The following is a 26,619-nucleotide window of genomic DNA, read 5'->3' as shown; positions in this document are numbered from 1 at the left end:
TATTTTACCTTAAGGGTAAGTCTGTGGGAACATGGGCTGAGATGTACATCTCCTCTCTCTCTTATTCCCCCTCTTATTTATTACTGGGATCACTTTTTTAAAGAGATTTATTTATTTATTTGATATTAGAGTTTTACAGAGAGAAGTAGAGGCAGAGATAAAGAGGTGTTCCATCCACTGGTACACTCCTCAGATGGCTGCAATGGCCAAAGCTGTGCCAATCCAAAACCAGGAGCCAGGAGCCTCCTCTGGGTATCCCATGCAGGCGCAGAGGCCCAAAGCCTTGGGCCATCTTCTACTGCTTTCCCAGGCCATAGCAGAGAGCTACATAGGGAATGGAGCAGCTGGTTCTCGAACCAGCAACCATATGAGGTATCACCAGTGCAGGCAGTGGCATAACCCCCTATGCTACAGCACTGGCCCCACAGGGATCAATTTTCAATTGGATTTAAACACCTATGAATAATTCTATGTTGAGAGTTCAACCGCTGGTATTAATTAGAAAAAGAAAATAGTAAAATTAATAAAATCTGTTCCTCAATAGTCAGGAGAAGGGCTGATCAAGTGATTGCTTCTCAAAGCGTCAATTTCACTTCTACAGGTTTCCTTTTAGGTGCTCAGTTAGTTGTCACAGATCGGGGAGAACATGAAATTTGTCCCTTAGGGATGGCTTATTTCACTAATTATGATGTTTTTCAGAGTCCTCCATTGTGTTGCAGGTGACAAGATTTCATTTTTTTTACCACTGTGTAGTATTCCATAGAGTACATATCCCGTAATTTCTTTATCTATTCTTCTGTTGATGGGCATTAGGTTGATTCCATGTCTTAGCTATTGTGAATTGAGCTGCAATAACATGGAGGTACAGATATCTCTTTTATTTGCCAATTTCATTTCCCTTGGGTAAATTTTGAGGGGTGGGATGGCTGGGTCATATGGCAGGACTATATTTAGATTTCTGAGGTATCTCCAAACTGTCTTGCCTAATGGCTTTACCAGTTTACATCCCCACCAACGGTGGATTAGTGCGCCTTTTTCCTCTGCACGCTCTCCAGTATTTGTTGTTTGTCGATTTCTGTATGAAAACCATTATAACTGGGGTGAGATGAAACCTCATTGTGGTTTTGATTTACATTTCCCTGATGGCTAGTGATCCTGAACATTTTTTCACGAGTCTGTTGACCATTTAGATTTCCACTTTTAAAAAATGTCTATTTAAGTCATTTACCCTTCTCTTAACTGGCTTGTTTGTTTTGTTGTGAACTTTCTTGATCTCTTTGTAGATTCTGGTTATTAATCCTTTATCATTTGTGTAGTTGAAAATAATTTCTACCATTCTGTCAGTTGCCTCTTCACTTTCCTGACTGTTTTTTCTTCCATACAGAAACTTCTTAATTTGATGTAATCCCAGTTGTTACACTTGGCTTTGGCTACATGTACCTCTGGGGTCTTTTCCAGGAAGTCTTTATTAGTGCCAATATCTTTCCAGGTTTTCTCCTATGTTCTCTAATAATTTGATGATGTTGGGTCATCAATTTAGATCGTTAATCCATGTTGGGTGGATTTTTGTGTAAGGTGTAAGGTAGGGGTCTTGCTACACATTTCTGTATATGGAAATCCAGGTTTCCCAGCACCATTTGTTGAATATACTGTTCTTATTCCTGGGAATGGTTTTAGCTCTTGATCAAATATAATTTGGTTATAGATGTTTGGATTGATTGCTGGTGTTCCTAGTCTGTTCTATAGTTCTATCCATCTATTTTTCTACCAGCACCAGGCTGCAAGGATTACAGTTGCCCTGTAGTATGTCTTGAGATCTGGTATTGTGATGCCTCCAGCTTTGATTTGTTGTATAATATTGCTTTAGATATTCGATGTATCCTGTGCCTCCATATGAATTTCAGCTTCATTTTTTCTATATCTGAGAAGAACATCTTGGTATTTTGATTGGTATCACAAGAAATCTGTAAATTGCATTCTGAAGAATGGACATTTTGATGATGTTGATTCTTCAAATCATGAATATGGGAGATTTTCCCCTTTTTTGTACCTTCTTCTATTACTTTAATGTTTTGTAATTCTCATTGTAGAGATCTTTGACATCCTTGGTTACATTTATTTCTAGGTATTGATTTTTTTTGTAGCTATTTTGAATGGGGTTGATCTTACAAGTTTTTTCTTAGCTGTGGCATTGTCTGTGTATACAAAGGCTGATGATTTTTGTGAAGTGACTTTAAATCCTGCTACTTTAGCAAGCTCTTCTATGAGTTCCAATAGTCTCCTAGTGGTTTTATTGTTGTCCCCTATTTAAAGAGTCATGCTGTCTGAAAATAGGGATATTTTGACTTCCTCCTTCCCAATTTGTGTCCCGTTCATTTCTTTTTCTTGTCTAATGGCTCTGGCTAAAACTTCGAGAACTATATTGAATAGCAATGGTGAGAGTGAGCATCCCTGTCTGGTACCAGTTCTTAGTGGGAATGTTTCCAACTTTTCCCCATTCAATAGGATGCTGGCCGTGGGTTTTTCATAAATTGCTTTGATTGTGTTGAGGAATATTCCTTCTATACTCAATTTGCTTATAGAGTTTTCATCATGAAAGGGTGGTGTTTTTTATCAAATGCTTTCTCTGCATCTATTGAGATAATCATACGGTTTTTCTTCTGCAGTTTGTAAGTGTGATGTATCACATTGATTGATTTGCAAATGTTCAACCATCCCTGGGATGCCAAGGATAAATCCCACTTGGTCTGGGTGAATGATCTTTCTGATGTGTTATTGGATTCAATTGGCCAGAATTTTGTTGAGGATTTTTACATCTATGTTCATCAGGGAAATTGGTCTGTAATTCTCTTACATTGCTGCATCTTTTTCCAGCTTAGGAATTAAGGTGATGCTGGCTTCATAGAAAGAATTTGGGAGGATTCCCTCTTTTGCGATTGTTCTGAATAGTTTGAGAAGAATTGGAGTTAGTTCTTCTTTAAATGTCTGGTAGAATTCAGCAGTGAATCCATCTGGTCCTGGGCTTTTCTTTGTTGGGAGGGCCTTTAATACTGTTTCAATTTCTGTCTCAGTTATGGGTCTGTTTAGGTTTTCGATGTCTTCCTGGTTCAATTTAGGTAGGTTGCATGTGTCCAGGAATCTATCCGTTTCTGATAGGTTTCCCTGTTTGCTGGCATACAAGTCCTTGTAGTAATTTCTGATGATTCTTTTTATTTCTGTGGTGTCTGTTGTTACGTTTCCTTCTTCATTTCTGATTTTATTGATTTGGGTCTTTTCTCTTCTTTTTTTAGTTAGTTGGGCCAATGGGGTGTCAATTTTGTTTATTTTTTCAAAAAACCAGCTCCTCGTTTGGCTCATTTTTTGTAATTTTTTTTTTGGATTCAATCCTGTTGATTTCTTCTCTGATTTTAATTATTTCTCTTCTACTAGATTTGGGTCTGGTTTGCTGCAGATTTTCTAGATCTTTGAGATGCATTGAAAGCTCATCTATTTGGTGCCTTTCCAATTTCTTGATGTAGGCACCTGTTGATATAAACTTTCTCTTAACACTGCTTTTGCTGCGTCCCATAAGTTTTGGTATGTTGTGCTGTTATCCTCATTTACTTCCAGAAAATTTTTGATTTCTCTTTTGATTTCTTGAATGACCCATTGTTCATTCAGGAGCATGTTGTTCAATCTCCATGTGTTTGCGTATGCTCTAGGGATTCCTGAGTTGCTAATTTCCAACTGCATTCCTTTATGGTCTGAGAAGCTGCATGGTATGATTCTAATTCTTTTGAATTGCTGAGACTTGCTTTATGGCCTAGTATGTGGTCAATCCTAGAGAAGGTTTCATGTACTGCTGAGAAGAATGTAAATGCTTTATGTGTAGGATGAAAAGTTCTGTAGATGTCTGTTAGATCCATTTGGGCTATAGTGTCATTTAAATCTACTGTCTCCAGAATGACAGTATTTAAAATAATTATTAGAAAGTGGAATTAAAAGACAAGTTTATTTTGGTGCAGGGGCCGGTATTATAATGTAGCAGGTTAAGAAACTGCCTGCAATGCCAGCACCCCATATGAGCACCAGTCCTACTCCTGGCTGCTCCACTTCTGATCCAGCTCCATGCTAATATTCCTGGGAAAGCAGTAGAGGATGTCCAAATTTTTGAACCTCTGCCACCCATGAGGGAGATACAGAAGGAGTTCCAGGCTCCTGACTTTGGCCTGGCCTCCCCTGGCTGTTGAAGCCATTTGGAGAGTGAACCAGAGGATGGAAAATAACTGTCTCTCTCTATCTCTCCTCTGTGACTTTGTTTGCTTTTCAAGAAATAAATCTTTTTTTAAATTTGGTACAAAAGATATTTGAAATCCGTTTTTCTCATAATATGAATTTTCCATAAACTTTTTGAAGACCCTACTTTAAAAAAAATACTTATTTATTCAAAAGCTAGAGTTAGAGAGGGAGAGACATAGAGATAATGTGTATCCACTGGTTCACTCCCCAAATGGCCACAATGGCCATGTCTGAGCGAGGCAAATTTCAGGAGTTTGGAACTCCGTCAGGGTCTCCCATTTAGGGGACAGGGATATCTTGAAGACCCTGCTTTTTTTTTTTTTAATTTGTTCATTTGAGAGGCAGAGTTACAGAGGGAGAGATAGAGCAAGAGGTCTTCCAACCACTGGTTTACTCCACAAATGGCCCCAATGGCCAGAGCTGGGGCAATCCAAGCCTGGATCCAGGAGCTTCTTCCTGGCCTCCCACGTGGATGCAGGGGCCTAAGCACTTGGGCCATATTCCAGTGCTTTCCCAGACCATAGGTAGAGAGCTGGATCAGAAGAGGAGCAGCTTGGACTTGAACCAGCACCTGTATGGGATGCCAGTGCCACAGGTAGAGGTTCAGCCCACTATGCCACAGCACCAGTTCCTTGAAGACCCTTTTTATGTATGGATTTTAAAAAGTATTTTTTCATCAAAATAACCTTATCTTTTATTTGCATTTTCTTACGAACTTTTCGAAGTCCCTTCCTATGTTGACCCCTTCTAAGGCAGTAACCCTAACGACTTAACCACTTCTAATAGATTCTACCTCTTAAAGATTCCACATTTCACACTAAGGATTAAATTTCAAACACATGAACCATTGGAGGACAAACCGACCAAACCATGGCAGGGGAAGATTGTAATATCTCTGTGTTCTTAGTTTACAATAAGAATGTATGAGTATGTGCTATTCCCTTTGTAATTAAAGTATTTAAGTATATCAAAGAAATAGTAGCTGTGTGTTAATGAGATAAAGTAAATGCCACCTGATACAGTAGGCAAATATGCAACAAAATTAATTTCTCATACATATAAACACTGATTTGGGTAGGCAAGGATCTCTACTGACAGTGATTCAGGGATCCTAGCTGCTTCCAGTGTGTAGCTCTGCATGTCACAATGGACTCTCTGTGGCTCATATTCTAGTGGCAAGGACAATCACACGATCCTTCATACCTGCAGGTGGACTGGGCAGTGTGGACTTGCTATGAGCCTAGAAAGGACAGCAAGACACTGTGGATAAAAATTTCTAGTATCTCCCATAGACTGTTAATTATGGATATTCGAAAAAAGAGCAACTTTTAGAGTTTGTTGTGAAAACTACTCTTCTCATTTATTTGGGTTTCGAAGGAACCAAACCTGTCTTGAAATTCTGAAACATTTTGCCATCCTCCTCCATGATAGGTGCTTACAAATAGAGCATCAGATTGACTTTTCAAAAAAGACCTTGTAAAATCTCAGCAGGGAGGGTTCATTGGGTCTCAGTGGGTTGAGAATGTGTTCCTTTCTGTTTTTGCATGAACATAATCTTAAGACTTCTGCAAACCTCAATGTGACTGAACATGCAGGATACTTTTATACATGCCATTAGGTACAATAAGCTTTCCTTGGGGAGTAGAACACAGATAAAAGTCTTGACTGTCTTAGGTAAGGTCACCATCAGAGTATTCATTTAGGGGCTGGCCTTAAATAACATACTTCTTTACAATCCTAATGAAAATATTTGGGCTGTTTACAAAGCCCTTTATTGGATTTCAGTTATATCTACCCCCCCCCCCAAAAAAAGAAAAACTAGTATATTCCGTTGCAAAATCAGAAATCAGACTTCAATTTCATATCAAAGTGCCAGTTTGAGTCCCATTCGCTCTGCTTGCAATTCTGTATCCTTGTGGATGTGCCTGAGAAGACAGTGGAGGGTGACCTAAGTGATCCTAAGTGCTTGGGCCCCTGCTACTAGTGTGGGAGACCCATATGGAGTTCCTGGTTCCTGACCTCAGCCTGGACCAGCCCTGGCTGTTGCGGCCATTTTTGGATGGAAGAGCACTCCATTCTTTCCTTCTTCCTCCTTCCCTCCCTCCATCTCTCATTCTCTCCCTCTGTCTCTCTGCCTTTCAAATAAATGAAATCTTAAAAAAGAAATAGTTATCTCTTCATATGTGGGGTAGTGATTCTAAGACTCCCTGTGGATACCAAAATCCATAGGTGCCCAAGTGCCTTATATAAAATGGTATAATACTTATGTATAACCTGTGCACCTTCTCCTATGTGCTTTAAATCATACCTATGTTTCTTATACTGCTTTGTAAATAGCTTCATTGTATTTTTATGTAATGATAATGAACAGTGTCTGCATGTGTTCAGTACAGATGTGTTTTCCCAAACAGCTTCAACCTGTTAATGTAATCATTGATATGAAATCCATTGATAAGGAGGACTAACTGTATATCCCACTGAGGGACCCATAGTTTTTCAAAATCTCAAAAAGCCTTTCTTGGAATTTTCACCTTATTTTTTCAGACAAACATTTTCTCCCTCACTTTGTACAACTGATGCCCATCTTATCTCCATACCCACTCTTTTTTACTTGTCCTTTAGGTTATATGTGATATTTCAGTCTTCCTGAGAAGATCACTGCCCCTTGACTGTAAAATTCTAAGCAGGGAATGGACACTTTTTACCCTAATTTGATTTACAACAAACTGACTTTTAAAGAGCAGTTTTTCAGTTAATATGTGGGGAAGGAATGAGCCAGTGAGCATGAATTCTTTTTTTTTAACTTTTATTTAATGAATATAGATTTCCAAAGTACAGCTTATGGATTACATTGGCTCCCCCCAATAACTTCCCTCCCACCCGCAACCCTCCCCTTTCCTGCTCTCTCTCCCCTTCCACTCTTATCAAGATTCATTTTCAATTTTCTTTATATACAGAAGATCAGTTTAGTATACATTAAGTAAAGATTTCAACAGTTTGCACCTACATAGAAACACAAAGTGAAAAATACTGTTTGAGTACTCGTTATAGCATTAAATCTCAATGTACAGCACATTAAGGACAGAGATCCTACATGAGGAGTAAGTGCACAGTGACTCCTGTTGTTGACTTTACAAATTGACACTCCTGTTTATGGCATCTGTAATCTCCCTATGCTCCAGTCATGAGTTTCCAAGGCTATGGAAGCCCTCTGAGTTCACCGACTCTTATCTTATTTAGACAAGGTCATAGTCAAAGTGGAAGTTCTCTCCTCCCTTCAGAGAAAGGTACCTCCTTCTTTGAAGACCGGTTCTTTCCACTGGGATCTCACTCACAGAGATCTTTCATTTAGGTCCTTTTTTTTTTTTTGCCAGAGTGTCTTGGCTTTCCATGCCTGAAATACTCCAGTGAGCATGAATTCTATTTCATAAAGATTTTATTTTTATTAAAAATTTGTAGTAAGCTAAGTAAATCTATGCAAGTAGCTTTTATTATGTAGAACACCATAAAATGGATAAGGAAATCAAGAACTGAACATTTTTTACTTTTTTCCATTCTGTTTCTTCTCCAAAATTTTGCTGAAAAACCTTTCACATTTTGAAGGAAATACCTATTTCACTGTTATGTTTCCTTGTTCTGGTTCACTAAATACAAAACACAGTTTGCCAATTTGTTTTACAAACACCAAGACTTCTACTGTTAAGCCTTTTAGACAGCAATAAATGTGTAACATATATAATTAATAAATACAGATTCTGAAGTTACTGAAACCTTCTATTGTTAGAAATAATATCAGAAAAGAGAGAAAGCTAAAATTCAGAAATACCCTCCATACCCAGCCTGACCATCTACTACTTAAAATGTTGATGCCTCCTTCTTCCACAAAGAAAACACCTGTCCTCAGACTTCAACATTTGAAATATAGCCTAGAAAAAAAAAGAAAGGTAAAGCTCCAAGTTAGCAGTATTCCACAGGAACACCAAGGTTATACACACTACTTCCTTCAGCCCCACCATGGCCCTCTACCATTAGAACATTCACTGAACTTTTTTTACTGAAAACTGAAGAACAAACCTTAGATTTCACTTAGTTGCTGAACATGGCAGAAGTACGAGCCAAGGCTGCAACTCTGGCTTTTGCTCTCTCTTCCTCTTCTCGCAAAGCCTCTTCATACCACAATGGAAAATCACTAGGGACAGCATCATGGATCTTGGCCAAAAACTCCAAGACTTTCATCTTGGTGGTTTCAGCATGGGCTCTCGGACCCCACAGGAATTCATAACGTGGAGGATCACTATTGGGCACCTGCTGACACTCTAGGTACTTAAGCTGTACTAGATCTTCATTGATGATCTTCCTCGGTTCCCCATAGATGAAGTGCCTTCTGTCAGCATACACACCCATCATATTCAACACTTCCCATATCTCCTCTTCAAGAGCACAGTTGCCTTTCATGAAGATCACACTCAGGACAATCATCAGGAGGCCAGTCTTGGGCATGCTCTCTTCACTCATCATTCCATCAGAGGTGAGGTTTAGCTTGCTAACAAGGGTATAGCAATGCATTATGGGATCTACTTCCTTTAAATCAACACCAAAGGTCAGCTCCAAGTGCTCAGAGGTTCTTTTGAGGATCTCATCAAAGTGGCCCTTGTACTTTTTGATAACATACTTTAGCATATCTGCCTTTGTAATTGGCTCTTTCTTTTGATACTTCTGCAGCAGGAACTGCACCAACAAAACCACTTTCTTGTTTAAAGGATCTTTGCGGATGCCCTCGGTGCCTTGTGAGAAATTTAGGCTTTCCACGGTTGGACTTCTGACACCTTCATCAGGAGTAGCGCCTGAAAAAGCTGCAGTAGTGTTGGAGGTGTATGGGGCTCTCTGAGGTGACTGAGGAGGGCTCTCTGTCTCAGCAACAGACATGTTCTGGAGCATACCCTCAAAGAGAGAATACACAGAGTCAGCCTCTTCTGCTGCTGCAATGGCTTGAGCACCCTCCAGACTCTGGTTCTCACTACGGGCCAGGCGGCGTTTCTCACGGGCACGGAGCTTGCTCTTCTGACCTCGAGGCATGATGAGTTTGGCCTTTTAATGCAGGAAGTAGTGCCAACAGTTTAGTTGATGAAGAGGTTACTGTAGAAGATAGATGATGCAATATTGTTAACAGGAGTAAGAGATAATGTGTATGGCCTTGATAGGGATATTCTACCTTGGCCCTAAGAGTGGCTACTTCTGCTTGTTCCCTTGAAGATACTGCTTTTAGGAACCCACAAGGCAGAAGCAGAAAGGAATTCTGTTCTCTGAGAACTTGTCATGTCAGTTCTAACTCAAGATAAAAACTTTATCCCTGACCAGTGCTTTGACTCCTCGCTCTGTTGACTTTACGTGGCCCTGTTCAGATTACAACTTTGCATTTCATATATTTGCAAGAGGAATGCTAGGATTAACTGTTGGGGGCTGCCCCAGGTTGACATTGCGGCAGGTTGGGGAAGAATAGTGTGAATATCTGTGCTGCCACTTCTGTTCTTGATAGTCCCCATGGATATTCACCATGATACTGTGGGTACCAGAACTCTTCCCTCTGGTAACTCTCAGCTCGAGGCCTCATTCTATCCCCACTCTGGTGAGGCAGAAGAAGTCAGAGTTACCTGATTCCAAGCCCAACAGCAAAGTCAGGGTTATATGATTCCCCCTACATTTGGAAGGTTCCTAGACAACTCACACAGTGTTTTCATTAGTTCTTCCCCATCCCTGAACTGAGTCAGCTAGCATCAGACCAAAGGCCTCATTTCTCTCAGAGTCGCAAGTAGGAAATAAGGTGGCACCTGAGCCAGGCACACATGCCTAGAACCTCCCAAGATTGACAGGAGGGGTATGATTTTGTGGGGCCCCTCTTCTAGTGTGGATGGTACCCTCAGTACTCACACAGTATCTTACCTTGACTCCTTGTAGATGGTGAGATGGTGAACAACTTCCTCTCTGCCAACTGGAGACCAACACCTACCAGGTAAGGCACTAAATCTGTAAATAATTTAAGGAAAATAGACATCTGTACAATATTCTGTTTCCCAAGAGCAAACATACTTTATTTTGGAAACATTTTTCTTAAGTCTATCAGTAATTTTTTTATATTTGCTTCAATAAAAATTCGGTGTATTTTTGTTAACTCATTTTAAATACATTTTGGATGTTTCTAATATTTTATATGGTATATTTTATATTACATGTGTTAATTATTTGGTGTGACTAGATTACTTATTTTGCAATAATGATCTTCCCAACTATTTGAGGTTCTTTGTATATGTGAGTATTTTATGATGTCAGCACTTTTGTAATTTTTCATTAGGGGATCATGTTAATTTTCATTTTTAATAACTTTTTATTTGGGTCCTGTTGTGTATGGCTATATACTGGCTATGCAATCTAGTCCATGTTTGACCAGCAGAATTGATACCACTCCACTTTGTTGTGCTCTGGACTTTATTGGCAATGCTTCTAACATTTCACACTTGTATATGTTGACTGCCAATTTCCTGATGTGGAAATTCCATTATAATGCAAGTTTCCCAAATGTTATTACCATGAACTACTATTGAAATTTTGACCAGAGTTTTGTTTTTTTCTTTATTCCTGCATATGTTCACATACTTTATCTTTTAATTGATTGAATTCCAATTTTGTTCCTTGACCACAGCCTATTTCCCTATTTCTTCATTTCAATCATGACTTTATTAGGTATACTGGTATGCTGTAAATTAATTTAGAATATCCCTGAGTCCGGCGCCGCGGCTCACTAGGCTAATCCTCCGCCTAGTGGCGCCGGCACACCGGGTTCTAGTCCCGGTTGGGGCGCCGGATTCTGTCCCGGTTGCCCCTCTTCCAGGCCAGCCCTCTGCTGTGGCCAGGGAGTGCAGTGGAGGGTGGCCCAGGTGCTTGGGCCCTGCACCCCATGGGAGACCAGGAAAAAGCACCTGGCTCCTGGCTCCTGCCATCGGATCAGCGCGGTGCGCCGGCCGCAGCGCGCCGGCCGCGGCGGCCATTGGAGGGTGAACCAACGGCAAAGGAAGACCTTTCTCTCTGTCTCTCTCTCTCTCACTGTCCACTCTGCCTGTCAAAAAAAAAAAAAAAGAATATCCCTGAGTGAGCTTGGCTCAAGTGTTCTTTTCTTGGGATATCCTCATCTAGTTTTTCTATCAAGGAAAGAGAAGTCATTAACATTAACCCATCTTTCTGAATGGGTTGTAAGAATTTACTTAATAATAAAAAAGAAATCTCACTGAAAATGTATTTATAAGTTGCCATAGATCTGCATTTTAAAAGTATTGAATAAAAATGGCATTTGCCAAGAAAAATAATTTATTTAATAAACCAATTATTTTTTCCTTCACCATTTGGTTTAACAGGCCTCCAAATCTGGCTAGCTCTGAAAAATTTTGTGGGTGACTAGGGCTGAACTACAGTTTCAGTTTGTAGTGTCTGACTAAAATTTTCTATTTCTTGCTGGAATTATGTAGTATTTCATATGTTTAAAATTCTAATTTACTTGGGTTTTCAAATTTAAAAAGCACTATATATACATATCTACACTATCTATATGTAATAAAATCATTTTGTCATAGAAATTCTCAGTCTTTGAAACTGTGGGTAGCGGAATTGAATAATAACTCAGTGGCAGGTATTTGGCCATGAGTTTAAGATGCCTGCATCCCACACTGGAAAACATGGGTACTCCTGATTCTAGCTTCTTGCTAATGTGGACCCTAGAAGGCAATGGTGATGGTTCAAATAATTGGCCTTCTGACACCCACTTGGGAGACCTGGATTAAATTCCCAGCTCTCAGATTTGGCTGTCCCAGCACTGGCCTTTTTATGCCATTGTGGGCATTGGAGGAGTGAACTAGTGAATGGGTACATTCTCCATTCCCAGACCCCCCCAAATAAATAAAGAATCTTTTTATATGAAAGGCAGAGTGAGAGAGAGGGAAACACGCAGAGGGAAAGAAACCTTCCACCCACTGGTTTATTCCCCATTGGCTATAGCTGTCAGGGCTGGGCCAGGTCGAAGCCAGGAGCTCAGACCTCCCTTTGGGTCTCCCACATGAGTGAGCCATCATCAGCTGCATCCCAAGTGCATTAGCAGGGAGCGGTATAGGTTCGGGACTTGAACCTACACTCTGATAAGGGATGCTGTCTTGAGCCACTGTGCTACAACACTGAACCCAATAAATAAAAATTTTAAGAATAATAACCTGATGAATGTACCTGGTGATAAGAATCATAATATTCAATAGTTATAGGATGAAGTGATGCTGTATCCTTCAATTAGGAGATGTACAGCATGTATTGTCCCCTTTGTAGTGATATTGCAATCACTCAGGATCATCACACTCTTTTATTAAGCCATTACAGGTAGCAGAATTGCAATTCTCTGGTTCTTCCATACTCTAATATTGTTATCTGTAACTTATCTATATTAGAACTTTTTGTTATCCTCCATTTGAATTTTTTTAAATACTGTGATTGATTTTTAAAATATTTACTTATATATTTACGATGGGGGAGAGAAAAAGAGGTAGTGAGAGAGAAAGATCTCATTCTCTAGTTGACTCCTCAGATGCTAGGAGCCAGGAACTCAGTCTGTGTCTCTCACACAAATGGCAGGCACCCAACCACTTGAGCCATCACCTGCTGCCTCCCAGGGTCTGCTTTGTCAGAAACTAGAATTGGGAGCACAACCAGTACTGGAACCCAAGCACTCTGATGTGAGAAACAGTTGTCTTAACTGCTAGGACAAATATCTCCCCTGATTTTTTGAGGTGATCCTTAGAATCACCCCATTTTGCTGCCTAGAGAGGTAAAGGAATGAAAACTTGTCATTGTCTTGTCAGTATCAAAAGACTCTTAGTCCTAAAATTATTTCTTGTAACTTCAAGTAATAAGAAATTCCTGCTTGAAAACTAAACTGAATATTAACTGGTTGACTAATTCATCTTTTAGTGAAGATTATTAATGAGCAATATTAGAATAATCAATATTCAGGTGTTACTCATTGTTACATATTTGTGCCTGTGGATAGTTATGATTTTTAAAAATGGAAAAAAAATTAGTGTGATTTCTTGAAAGCTACCTTTCTTTGAAAGAGGTACAATTTCTATGTTCTTTCTACATAGCTAAGCAGTTAGTATTCCAGTTGGGTTTTTGCATTTATAAAATCTAATGTAGATATACTATGTGCTACTAATGTGGTTATGATATTACCTTGTACACATGTAGACCTAAAAAAATAAAATGGGGCTCTTTTCCCTCTGGATTCATAAACTTTTTCAATATAAGGATATTCTAATGGACTTTATATATAAAAACTGTATTCATTAATGTAGTGAATGCAGAAATACCTCACTTGTTTGTAAATATGCTAATATGCTGTCTTGACTTATTGATTTATTGTTTTATTTATTATGTATTATTGATTCATTATTTCTACCTTATTTTACTTTTTACTAAATTAAATATTTATGTTTTTCAATGAATATTTACTTCATAAGCATGTGACATTGGGACCATGTTTCAGGGTTAATAAATCTAAAAATGTAGAATATTAAATAGCAACAACATTGACCTTTGACTAAGGAATCTTATGTTATAAAGCTAGTTTTATTATCATTTAGATGTTATAACTAATTTCAAAGCTTCTTATCAACTCTTAACTCTCCTCTGTGCTTGTCCCTCTACCCATCCTGTTCCTCACTGAGTAATGTAATTTCTTCCCAAGCAGAAGTCATCTGACAACAGCTTAGCCTTTCAGTAGTTGAAAACTAACTCACTTTTATTCTGATTCTGATGCAGTCCAACTTGGACTAATTAGAAGCCTTTAAGCCTGCTATCTCCAGTACCATCTCAGCAGTTTCAGTTGCCGTGCTGCCAATGAATGACTGAAGTTCTGATGGCTCTCTCATCCATATGCTTCAGTCTCTTGAATACTGAGATTTCTTTCAGTCCTCCCTTATCTTTAATATTGAGCTCAAGGTGAATGCCTCATTTGTCTCCTCTTAGCCCTAGCCCTGGTAAATCTTAAAAGTTTAATACTAATCCTGGTTTCACACTTTATAGAGCATTGGTACTTAATTATACTTTGATTTGTTTTAAATTTTAGGCATAAGTTCTCTGTCTACCTCTGTGATCTTGAACAATAAAGTTACCTTATATAACTCTCTATTAGATAAAATAGAAATGTAGGGAGGAAAATAATGATATTCTTTTATTAAAGATTTATTTTATTTATTTGAAAGGGAGAGCCAGAGAGAGACAGAGAAAGATCTTCCATCTGCTGGTCACTCCCCGGATGGGCACAACAATGCTGGACCAATGCTGGACCAGGCTGAAGCCAGTAATCTGGAACTACATCTGGTTCTCGCATGGTGTGGGGTGGGGGCCCAAGTACTTGGTCCATTTTCCTCTGCTTTCTCAGGTGCATTAGCAGGGAGGTGAAAAAAGAAGTGGAGCAGGTAGGACTTGAACTGGCACTCCCCTATGGGATGCTGGCATTTTAGGTTGTGTGCTGGTGGCACATCCACTGTGCTACAACATTGACCTCAAGGATACTCTTTTTACTGACTTGATAGGAGGCTTACATAAAAGTATATATGTGGAAACACTTTGTAAACTTTATAAATTACTAATTGCATGTAAATACTTGTTGGAATGAAACAGTGAGAATGTAATAAAAATGGCTATCATAATATTTGTTATGATAATGTATCAGTTTTCTATGTGTGTGTATTTTTATATATACAAAATCTCAAAGTTTGACACAGAGGAGAGAGCCCTGCTTTCTGCTGGCTCACTCCCCAGTGCTCACAAAAATTTGGCTAGGCTAGGCCAAAGCCAGAAGTCAGGAACTCAATCCAGTTCTCATGTGGGTGACAAGAACCAAACCACTGAAGCCATCACCACTGCCTCACAGGGTCTGCATTATTAGCAGGAAACTAGAATCTAGAGCCATAGACAAGTGTCAGACCCACATACTCTTACATGGTACACAGGCATCCTAACTGGCATCCTAACTGCTAAGCCAAATGCTCGACCTGGTCAATAATTCTTTTAAAGATTTATTTATTTTATTTATTTAAAAGATTTCCTTTTCATTGGTTCACTACCCAAATGGCCACAACAGTGATGGTTGAACCAGGAACTCCATCCACATCTCCCCCCTGGATGGCAGGAACTCAAGTACTTGTCATCATCCACTGCTTCCCAGGCACATTATCAGGGACCTGGATGAGAAGTGGAGCAACCAGACACAAAGCAGCACTACAGTATTGGATGCAGTTGTCCTAAGCAGGCAGCTTAACCTGCTGCACCATAGTGCCCCCACCCCCCCAGTCAGTAATTCTGTGTTGTCATGAGTTTCCCAGTCTCAAGGTGTCTTGTTAGCTGATCAGCATTCTTATCAGGAGGCTATGGGGAAATATCTATTTCAAGGATTTGGGTTAATCACTGAATTCAGGTCTTCATCATTAAAGGGCTGAGGATCCCATTTTCTAGCTGGATGCCAGACAGGTACTACTCTTAGCACCTAAAGTTGAATGCATTCCTTGCAGGTTGGTACTCTGCATTTTCAAACACAGTGATGGAGAATCTCCATGTAGAATCCCCAAGAGTTTGAACCCCTTTCACCAGAAAGAGCTCTGTCCCTTTTATGGTACCACTTAGTTATGTCAGGTCCACCAAAGGACAGTCTCCCTTGTTGAAGTCAGCTGTGCCATGTGATCTAACCTAACCAGGAGAGTGATATCCCATCATTGCTATGGGAGAGGATTATACAGGGGTTTTGGTCATTGGGAGGCAGTCTTATAAGTCTGCCTGTCACACCCCAAGTTAAAAATAAATTACTAGATTCTGGCCATAACAGTGGCAGTTGCATGTACTGTACTAAATTTAGATTGAAAGTTATTAGTCTCTAATGCTATAGACTATACTGATGATGCTAGCATCCATCACACAACTCATTCAATGGTATGTTCACCCATGTGGGCAAAATTCAAGCTTCTAATTTCCCAGCTGAAAGGCTGTATTCAACATTGCATTCCACAGTATCTGTTGTTTCATCATTAACACCCTCACCTTTTATCAACTCAGGGACTACATTCTTTCTGATGATAATTTATTTAAGAAATACATATCCCAAGCACCATGCCAAGAATGATTGTGCAGTATTAATGAGCCAACCTGTATGTCTTCAGTGTACTAAATGGAAATCAATAGTTTATATTTCATTCACTCTTCTTTCCATTATTGTAACTTTAAATGTAAAAACAATAAGTTACTGTTATATTTTCAAAGATGTAATAATTTTCAAGTATTTTCAAAGATGTAACATTATTAATGATACTGATAAAACATATTAATAATGCAGTACAGAGTGATGTATAGAATACTAAAATGGAAGTAAGACCTGGGTTTCAGTGATGCTTCAGCCCCAGCATGCCTCTGCATTTGTCCATAACTTGACTTAACTACACCTGAATTTCAGTTGGACTAGCTTGTTATGAGTATTTATTTTTTGTTAGTAATACCTACTTAAAATAAAAAAAATTGCATTCTATAGGAAATATATAAGTAATAAAAAATAATTTCAAGTGAAATGATATTAATTTACTTGGAAAGGAATAATTTTCCAACTAAAAATAATAACATCACAGAAAGATAATATGGTAAGCTGTGACTAGCTAGTGGCTAAAGTTTCCCTGGGCTGAAAAAAATAAAATTACAGCAACTTAAGGGGAAAAAGAGATACCAACCAACCAGAGACAAGTTTAACTAATTTAGTACTAAAGGCTTTCATATTTTACCTATAAACGAAATACTATCAGAGACCTCTAAGAGAAATTATAGAAAAAATCAAAGGAGTCTTAACAAGCAAAAATAAAATTTTGCTTAATTTAGAAAATACTGTTTGAATATTTGCAAGGATATTTGGAGCATTTAAAATCTGGTGAGGTAAAAGATTTTCTTTTGTCGTTAATTTGTTTTATTTTTACTCTTAGTGGGATATTATAACTAATGCTCTCAGTGTATGTGTACACACTCATGCTCATGGGCAAGTAAAAAGGAATGCGAGGACAAGTTAGAAACTGCCGGATGACCAGATGTATCCTAAGAAAGAGAAAAATTTAAATAGCCTAGTTTCCTAGACTGCTTTGTAGATCTAAGGTGTGACTGAATTATGGAATGAAGGTCTCTGGTATCCTGAACCTATGCTATAAAACCTCTGCCTGTTTTGGGATCATGAGAAAAAGGGAAAGGGGGTAAGGAAGTAGGATATTTTAAAAATTAAAATAACAGTTACTTATTGGGTACCTATGATTTACAAGGAAATAAGTAATATGCATTATCCTACTTAGCTTGCGGTGTGGGATTTATCGATTGAATTATACAAAGAAACAGAGGCTTAGAAAGATTGGAAAGCTTTAATTCATTCTTATAGTTTATATTTACTATAACCATTAACTTGATCAAAGTCATGAAAATACCCAAAGCTTAGCCTGAACAAGAGACAGAGAATTATAAGCAGTCTTTTGCTGCTCAGAAATGGGAAGGTTCCTTGACAATGTATAAGCAGCTTCATTTAGTTTCATGTATAGCAATGAGTCCTGCTCAGTATTTTCTATTTTAGTCTTTTCTTTCTCTTTTTTAAATTATAACTTATTTTAATAATAAAAATGATGGTCAAAAATTAATCCCAACTATAAACTTAGCATTGAAGTCACTGAAAGGAAAAATTCATCTGACATTTATTGAAATGATATCATTTGTGATAGAATCTTAATCATTCATTTGATAAAGACCCTTTGGTGATCTAGTTTTGTCTTCCCTATTTTATTTTAGATAAGCTGTTTTATCTGGTAGACAATTTTTTTTAGTCAAATGGGAATCTCAAAGTCAGATAAATGTATTATTATAGTAAGTGAACATGACCTGATTCTACCAACTCAACATCATATAATTCTTTCCATTTTAATGATGTTCTGAATACAAAATAAATAATTCATATTTCAACAGCTATTTGCAGATAACATAATTTAGCCATGTACTGGGCTATGAGCTGAGGATAAAATGATGAACCAAATGTGGGAAGACCCTACCTTCAAGGAGTTTATCAGCTTGTCATCTAATGAGAAAACATATAAGTCCACCAGACACACATGCATACAAACTATAGATTCGTGAAGGTGATGAAAGAAAAGGACATGTCAAAAGAAAAGTGAGATCGTGATTTAAGAAGTTTGAGAGGCTGTCCTGAAAAATTAATATTTGAAGCTAGAAAAAAAAAGGATGAATGTGACTTAGGTAGGAGAGAGTAGTGTGAGTTTTCAGGGATGTTCCTTTAAGGAGCAGCCTGATTGAAGAATAAGCCTAGTATACCCAATGGACTGCAAGAAAACCACTTTGGTGTGAGTGGAAAGGTTACTAAGAAGAATATTGTCTGAGGATGCAGAGTAAAACTACTAAAGATTTTAAATCAGGGGTAGGAAATGATCAAATAGACATTTTGTAAAGACCTTTGTGACTACAGTATAGGAAAAAGATTTAGGGGGAGCAAATAACAACACAGAATGATACAGGAAAAACAATTAGCATGTTCTTGTAGTATTTCACAATGGTGACATTGGTAATGGAGGAATTTGAGTACATTAAAAAGCTGTATTTGAGCAGAATTTGCAGCACTTATACACTGAATTTTATATGGATGGAGTTGGAGGGGATGGTGTGAAAGATGCCTGTTTATATCCTCAGCATATGCAACTGCACTTACAGTTACATTGCCTACTGAAATTGGGAATTCTACAAAGGTACACTTTACTGCAAGTGGGAGGAATAAGAATAAATGTTATTTGAAGGTGTGATTATGAGGTCAGTTTTTTGGGGGGTTGTAATTTGCTTTCTTTTTTAAAGCTTTTATTTATTGAATGCATTTTCCATAGGTACAACTTTAGGAATATAGTGGTTCTTTACCCCATACCTGGCCTCCAACCCCAACTTCTGTCCCACTTCCTCCTCCCTCTCCCATCCCATTCTTCATTATGGTTCATTTTTAGTTTATATACAGAGGACCAACCTATGTTAAATAAAGATTTCAACAGTTTGCACCCACACACACACACAACATAAAAAGTACAGTTTAAGAGCAAGTTTTGCAGTTGATTCACATAGTACAACCCATGAAGGACAGAAGTCCTATATGGGGAGTAAGTGCACAGTGACTTCTGTTGTTCATTTAACAGTTAACACTCTTATTTATGACATCAGTGATAAGCCGAGGCTCTTGCAATGAACTGCCAAGTCTATGGAAGCTTTTTGTGTCCACAGATTTCATGAGTATTTGGACAAGGCCATAAGCAAAGTAGAAGTTCTCTTCTCCCTTCAGAAAAAAAGTACATCTTTCATTGATGGCCCATTCTTTCCACTGGAGTCTCACTCACAGATATCCTTTATGTAGGATATTTTTTTGCCACAGAGTCTTTGCTTTCCATACCTGAAATGTTCTCACAGGCCTTTCAGCCAGACGAGGAAGCCTTAAGGGTTGATCATAAGGTCAGAGTATTACTTACATCAGATGTCATTCTAGGAGTCTGCTATGTGGACTGCTTTCCATGTTGGACATTCTCTCCTTTTTAATTCTGTCTATTATTATTACCAGGCACCTGATGTTATTTATATGATCTTTTACACTTAATCCTATCAACATGTTCACTTTAACATTTAATATGGTCACTTTTACAATTAAGATGGCATTTTTACCACTAATTTTAATGGGATTGGAGTCCCATGACTGTACTCTTGGGAGTAATTCCATAGAATTGTATGCAGAACTCTACAGCTTTATAGTTATAAACTACCTCGTTCCTCTCTTATTCCCTCTCTGATTTTTTACTGGGTCTGTTTTCAATTGACTTTATATATATATGATTCACTCTATGTTAAGTAAAGAGGTCAACATATAGTATGAAGAAGAGAAAAGAAAAAAATAAAGAAAAACAAAAAAAATAAAGAATAAAAATAAAAACTGTTCCTCTATAGTCAAGTCATTGTTTCTAAAACCGTCAATTTCACTTCTACAGCTTTCCTTTTAGGAGTGCTATAAATACTCACAGATCAGTGAGAACAGAGTATTTGTCCCTTTGGGAATAGGTTATTTCGCTAAGTATAAAGTTTTCCAGATGGGTCCATTTTGTTGTAAATGACAGGATTTCATTTTTTTTTTACTGCTGTGTAGTATTCCATAGTGTACCTGTCTCATAATTTCTTTATCCAATACAGTTGATGAGCATTTAGGTTGACTCCATGTCTTAGTTTTTGTGAACTGAGCTGCAGTAAACATGGAGGTGAAGATAGCTGTTTTGTTTACTGATTTAATTTTCTTTGGGTAAATTCTGAGGAGTGGGATGGCTGGGTCATATGGTAGGTCTATATTCAGATTCTTGAGGTATCTCCATACTGTCTTCCATAATAGCTTTAGTAGTTTACATTCCTACCAAAAGTGAATTAGGGTGCTTTTGCCCCACATCCTCTCCAGTATTTGTTCTTTGTTGATTTCTATATGAAAGCCATTCTGACAGAAATGAGGTGAAACCTCATTGTGGTTTTGATTTGCATCTCCCAGACGGCTAGGGATTCTGAACATTTTTTCATGCGTCTGTTGGCCATTTGAATTTCATCTTTTGAAAAATGTCTGTTTAAGCCTTTTGCCCAGTTCTTTTGACAGGGCTGTTTGTTTTGCTGTTGTTGAGTTTTTGATCACTTTGTGTATTCTGGTTATTAATCCTTTATCAGCTGCATGGTTTGCAAACAATTACTCCCATTCTGTTGGTTGCCTCTTTACTTTCCTGTTTGTTTTGCCATACAGAAGCTTCGCAAATTGATGTAATCCCACTTGTTAATCTTGGTTTCTATTGCCTGTGCCTCTGGGGTCTTTTCTAGGAACTCTTTGCCTGTGCCAATATCTGGCAGGATTTCCCCAATGTTGTCTATTAATTTGATGGTGTCAGGTCATAGATTTAGATCCGTAATCCATGTTCAGTGGATTTTTTGTGTAACGTGTAATGCAGGGGTCTTGCTTCATACTTCTGCGTGTGGAGATCCAGTTTTCCCAGCATCATTTGTTGAAGAGACTGTCTTTGCTCCAGGGATTGGTTTGAGTTCCTTGCTCAAGTATAAGTTGGCTGTAGATGTTTGGATTGCTTTCTGGCATTTCTGTTCTGTTCTATTGGCCATCCTTATATTTTTGTACCAGTACTAGGCTGTTTTGATTATAACTGCCTTGTGATATATCTTGAAATTTGGTATTGTGATACCTCAGGGTTTGTTTTTCTTGTATAAGATTGCTTTAGATATCCTAACCCTCTTATGTTTCCAAATGAACTTCAGCATCATTTTTTCTATATCTGAGAAAAATGTCTTTGGAATATTGATTGGTATTGCATTGAATCTCTAAATTGTTTTTGGAAGAATGGGCATTTTGATGATGTTGATTCTTCAGATCTATGAACATGGAAGTTTTTTCCATTTTTTTTATCTTCTTCCTTTTCTTTCTTTATAGTTCTGTAATTCTTGTCTTAGAGATCTTTGACATCCTGGTTGTGGTGACTCTTCCTTTTCACCACCAGAGAATTAGGCAGGCTGCCTGCAGCCTGTCTTGGCTGTGGAGGGGTAGTGCACCAATAGCCACTCAGCCTCCCTGAACCCAGGAGACAATCAGACACGGTGGGGAGTTGAATCAAAGCAGGATCTCACTTTATCGTAAAACGGAGGTGTTTATAAAGCTGCGGTACAGAGAAGACGTGGGAAAGGGGTGGGGTGATGTGACACAAAAGGGTTTTAGCCAATCCTATTATACCACCTCAGTGATCATTAGGCAAAGAATGCCCTGGGGCTGGATTGTTTACCGCCAGGGATTTGACACTTAAAGACGTGTCTCCAAACCGGAGGCAGGCTTAGGAAGTTCCCCTAGGCCTCTCCTGATTCAGCCTCCCCCACACCTGGCTACATTTATTCCAAAGTGCTTGATTTTTTTGTAGCTATTGTGCGTGGGATTGATCTTCGAAGTTCTTTCTCAGCCGTGGCATTGTCTGTGTATATAAAGGCTGTTGATTTTTGTGAATTAATTTTATATCCTGCTACTTTAGCAAGCTCTTCTATGAGTTCCAATAATCTCCTAGTGGTTTTATTGTTGTCCCCTATTTAAAGAGTCATGCTGTCTGAAAATAGGGATATTTTGACTTCCTCCTTCCCAATTTGTGTCCCGTTCATTTCTTTTTCTTGCCTAATGGCTCTGGCAAAAACTTCGATAACTATATTGAATAGCAATGGTGAGAGTGGGCATCCCTGTCTGGTACCTGATCTCAGTGGAAATGCTTCCAACTTTTCCCCCTTCAATAGGATGCTGGCCGTGGGTTTTTCATAAATTGCTTTGATTGTGTTGAGGAATATTCCTTCTATACCCAATTTGCTTAGAGTTTTCATCATGAAAGGGTGGTGTTTTTTATCAAATGCTTTCTCTGCATCTATTGAGATAATCATATTTTTTTTTCCTCTGCAGTTTGTAAGTGTGATGTATCACATTGATTGATTTGCAAATGTTCAACTATCCCTGCATGCCAGGGATAAATCCCACTTGGTGTGGGTGGATGATCTTTCTGATGTGTTGTTGCATTCTATTGGCGAGAATTTTGTTGAGGATTTTTACATCTATGTTCATCAGGGAAATTGGTCTGTAATTCTCTTTCTCTGCTGCATCTTTTTCCGGCTTAGGAATTAAGGTGATGCTGGCTTCATAGAAAGTATTTGAGAGGATTCCCTCACTTTCAATTGTTTTGAATAACTTGAAGAATTGAAGTTATTTCTTTAAATGTCTGGTAGAATTCAGCAGTGAAGCCATCTGGTCCTGGGCTTTTCTTTGTTGGGAGGGCCTTTATTACTGATTTAATTTTCTGTCTTGTTTATGGGTCTGTTTAGATTTTCTCTGTCTTCATGGCTCAATTTAGGTAGGTCTTCCTTCAGTTGGTTCACTCCCCTAATGGCCACTACGGCTGATGCTGCACCGATCCAAAGTCAGGAGCCGGGTGCTTCCTCCCGATCTTCCATGCTGGTGCGGGGACCCAAGCACTTGGGCCATCCTCCACTGCCTTCCCGGGCCACAGCAGAGAGCTGGACTAGAAGAGGAGCAACCAGGAATAGTACCTGGCATCCCAACCGGGACTAGAATCCAGGGTGCTGGTGCCACAGGTGGAGGATAAGCCAAATGAGCCACGGCGCCAGCCCTGTAGGCACCAATTTCTATAAACTTTCCTCTTAACACTGCATTTGCTATATCCCACAAATTTTGGTATGTTTCGTTGTCTTCTTAATTTGTTTCCAGAAATTTTTTGATTTCTGTCTTAATCTCTTCTATGATCCACTGTGCATTCAGGAGCCTGTTATTCAGTTTCCATGTGTTTGCATATGTTCTAGAGATCGCTGAGTTGATAATTTCCAGCTTCATTCTGTTGTGGTCCTAGAAGATGGATGGTATTATTTTGATTTTTCTTAAATTTGCTGAGACTTGCTTTATGGCCTAGTATGTGGTCAATCCTAGAGAAAGTTCCATGCACTACTGAGAAGAATGTGTATTCTGCAACTGTAGAATGAAAAGTTCTGTTAGATATCTACTAGGTCTGTTTGGTCTATGGTCTCAATTAACTCTGATGTTTCCTTACTGATTTTCTGTTTCCTTGATCTGTCCATTGTTGAGAGTGAAGTATTGAAGTCCCCCATCACTATTGTATTTGGATCCATATCTCCCTTTAAATCCTTTAGCATTTCTTTTAAATAGCTACGTGCCCTGTGGTAGGGTGCATATACATTCAAAATGGTCACATCTTCCTGTTGAATTAATCCTTTGATCATTATATAATGTCCTTCTTTGTCTCTCTTGATGTTTTTTGTGTTAAAGTCTATTTTGTCTGATATTAGGATGGCTACGCCAGCTCTTTTTTGATTTCTGTGGGCATGGATTATCTTTTTCCATCCTTCACTTTCAGTCTGTGTTGCTAAGATGTGTTTCTTGTAGGCAGCAAATAGATGGATTTTCTCTTTTAGTCCATTCAGTCAGTTTGTGTCTTTTAACTGGGAGTTGAGACTATTTACATTCAGTGTTATTGTTGTTAAGTGCCATCTTTGCCTTGCCATGTTTCTGTAAATAGTTCTGTGTATGTACTTTGCATTTCATTTGTTCTTTTGCTGGGTAATTAACTACTTTTCCAGTGATGTTAATCTTTCTGTGTTTGTGTATATCACATGTTTGAGCATGTTTCCTAGTGCTGGGCATGTACTTACAAATTCTTCCAATTTATGTTTGCTGTGGAAGAATTGTATTTCTCTTTTGTTCATAACTGAGAGCTTTGCAGGTTATAGTAATCTGGGTTGACAGTGTTTTTCTCTTAAGACTTGGAGTACGTCTCGCCATTCTCTCCTTACTGGTAGGGTTTGTGATGAGAAGTCTGGGGTGAGTTTAATTGGGTTTCCTCTGAATGTGATTTGGTGTTTATCTTGGGTACATTTTAGGATCTTTTCTTCATGTGTTACTGAGGAGAGCTTTGCCACTTTGTGTCTAGGTGAGGATCTTTTCATGTCTATTGGGAGTTCTGTGTGTTTCCTGAACTTGGATGCCCTTTTTTTCTCCAGAAGGGGGAAGTTCTCTGCTATTATTTCATTAAGAAGGCCTTCCAATCCTTTCTCTATTTTGATGCCTTCTGGAATTCCTAGGATCCGAATGTTGGATTGTTTGATGGAATCTTGCAGATCTCCAACTGTGTTTTATATTTCCTGATTCCTTCTTCTTTTTTTATCTTTTTTTTTCCCACAAATTTGTCTTCTAGTTCTGATATTCTTTCTTCAGTCTCATTTATTCTATTTTTAAGACTATAAACTGTATTTTTTTATTTGCTCTATTGAATTCTTCAAACCTAGAATTTAATTCTGATTTCTCTTCAATATCTCAATTTCCTGGGAACACTTTTCATTTAGGTCGTGACTGTGTTTCTGATTGCTTCTAAGTAATCTGACAGTTAATTTTCTGCATTATGTTTCTGGCACATCTTCAATCTTTTGCTCTTCTGTTTCTGTTATTGAAGAGCTGATATAATGTTCCATTCTAGGGCTAATACTAGAAAATTTTATTAAAATTTTTCACCTTGTGTTTCGGCATTTCCAATTCCTTTTATCTTTAATAAGTGTCTTGGTGCTTCTGGTGAGATTTCCCTCTGCTATGAACTGCTATGTGTCTGTGTGTTGCCAGTGGAAATACGTAGCCCTGCCTCTGGAAGTCTGGCTTTCTTCTCGATGGTGATGGGGGCTGATAGGAGAGCTCTGGTGTGCTAAGTCCCACCTACTTGGGCTGGGATCTGGTGTGCGAAAAGCGCTAGGGATTTCAGTGTTTAGAACTTCTCACTGCCGTATAGTTTGTGTGGTGGTGGTGGTGGAGATATTACTCTGAAATGTTCTGATCCTTGCTGCTAGGTGGGGGTTGTGTTGTGAAGTGGCCCCACAGTCAGTGGGCATGCACACGGAAGGCAAATATGGTAGCACTGTGTTTACGTTGGGAGATGTACACAGACAACAATACGGCTTCTTCCAGCCAGCTGCAGATCCAATGGCGGGGGAGGGGGACGTGGATGGGTGGGAGTATGCCCTAGTTCTCCATCTTTTCCCCTATTCTTCCCTCTTGGAATTTCAAAGAGTTTGTCTGGTTTTCCCACCTGCTGCTAACTGCTTCTTGGAGAACTCGCATCCTTGTATCCCTCCCAGAATGTCTTGTGCTATGTTATCATGTTGGCTCCTCCTGAGAATAAATTAAAAATAATTTTTGCCATATAAAAATTTTGCCTTGCTTTTTTAAAGAGAAATTTCCTTTTTGCTTGATGGAGAAATTCATAAAAGAGATATATTACTGAAAGCAAAGCCCAGGTTTTTGGTAAGGAGAAAATTGTGTATGTCTGAAAAGTGCCTCTAAACAAAAAAAGAGGACAAATAAGTTCCATTACCTACGTGTTTTCAGATGCATTGTCTGATCATCTCAATGCTGAGTATTGTAGAGTATCCCTATCTTATGAATGAACAAAGAAATTGTGGCAGAGAGAAGCTAACTTGTTTGGTTCAAGTTGATAGTTTCAGAGTATAATGGTACAAGATTGATTATTTTACTATTTTTCTCTTGTTCTGAGGAACAAAATTACTTTAAATTAGGAAGATAAGTTTACTAAGGAGAGTTTTTGTTGGCAATATAAAAATATTATAAGAATA

General features: G+C 38.5%; 1 protein-coding gene across 1 annotated transcript in view; it reads right to left on the bottom strand.

Moving 5' to 3' along the window:
* Nucleotides 1–7,172: 7,172 nt before the first annotated feature.
* LOC100347182 (melanoma-associated antigen B18) overlaps nt 7,173–26,619 on the bottom strand; it is a 199,259-nt gene continuing 179,812 nt past the window's right edge. The window contains exons 2-4 of the mRNA XM_051827661.2: nt 10,219–10,302; nt 8,353–9,414; nt 7,173–8,204 (exon numbers count right to left, since the gene is read on the bottom strand). Of these exons, the coding sequence (XP_051683621.2) occupies nt 8,365–9,354 (990 nt within the window). The 5' untranslated portion in view covers nt 9,355–9,414; nt 10,219–10,302 and the 3' untranslated portion in view covers nt 7,173–8,204; nt 8,353–8,364. The remainder of the gene's footprint in view (nt 8,205–8,352; nt 9,415–10,218; nt 10,303–26,619) is intronic.

The sequence above is a fragment of the Oryctolagus cuniculus genome, chromosome X, assembly GCF_964237555.1.
Source record: "Oryctolagus cuniculus chromosome X, mOryCun1.1, whole genome shotgun sequence".
In the NCBI taxonomy this organism is placed as follows: domain Eukaryota; kingdom Metazoa; phylum Chordata; class Mammalia; order Lagomorpha; family Leporidae; genus Oryctolagus; species Oryctolagus cuniculus.
The sequence above is the reverse complement of the archived record's forward strand: the minus strand, read 5'-3'. Positions and strand labels throughout refer to the sequence as shown.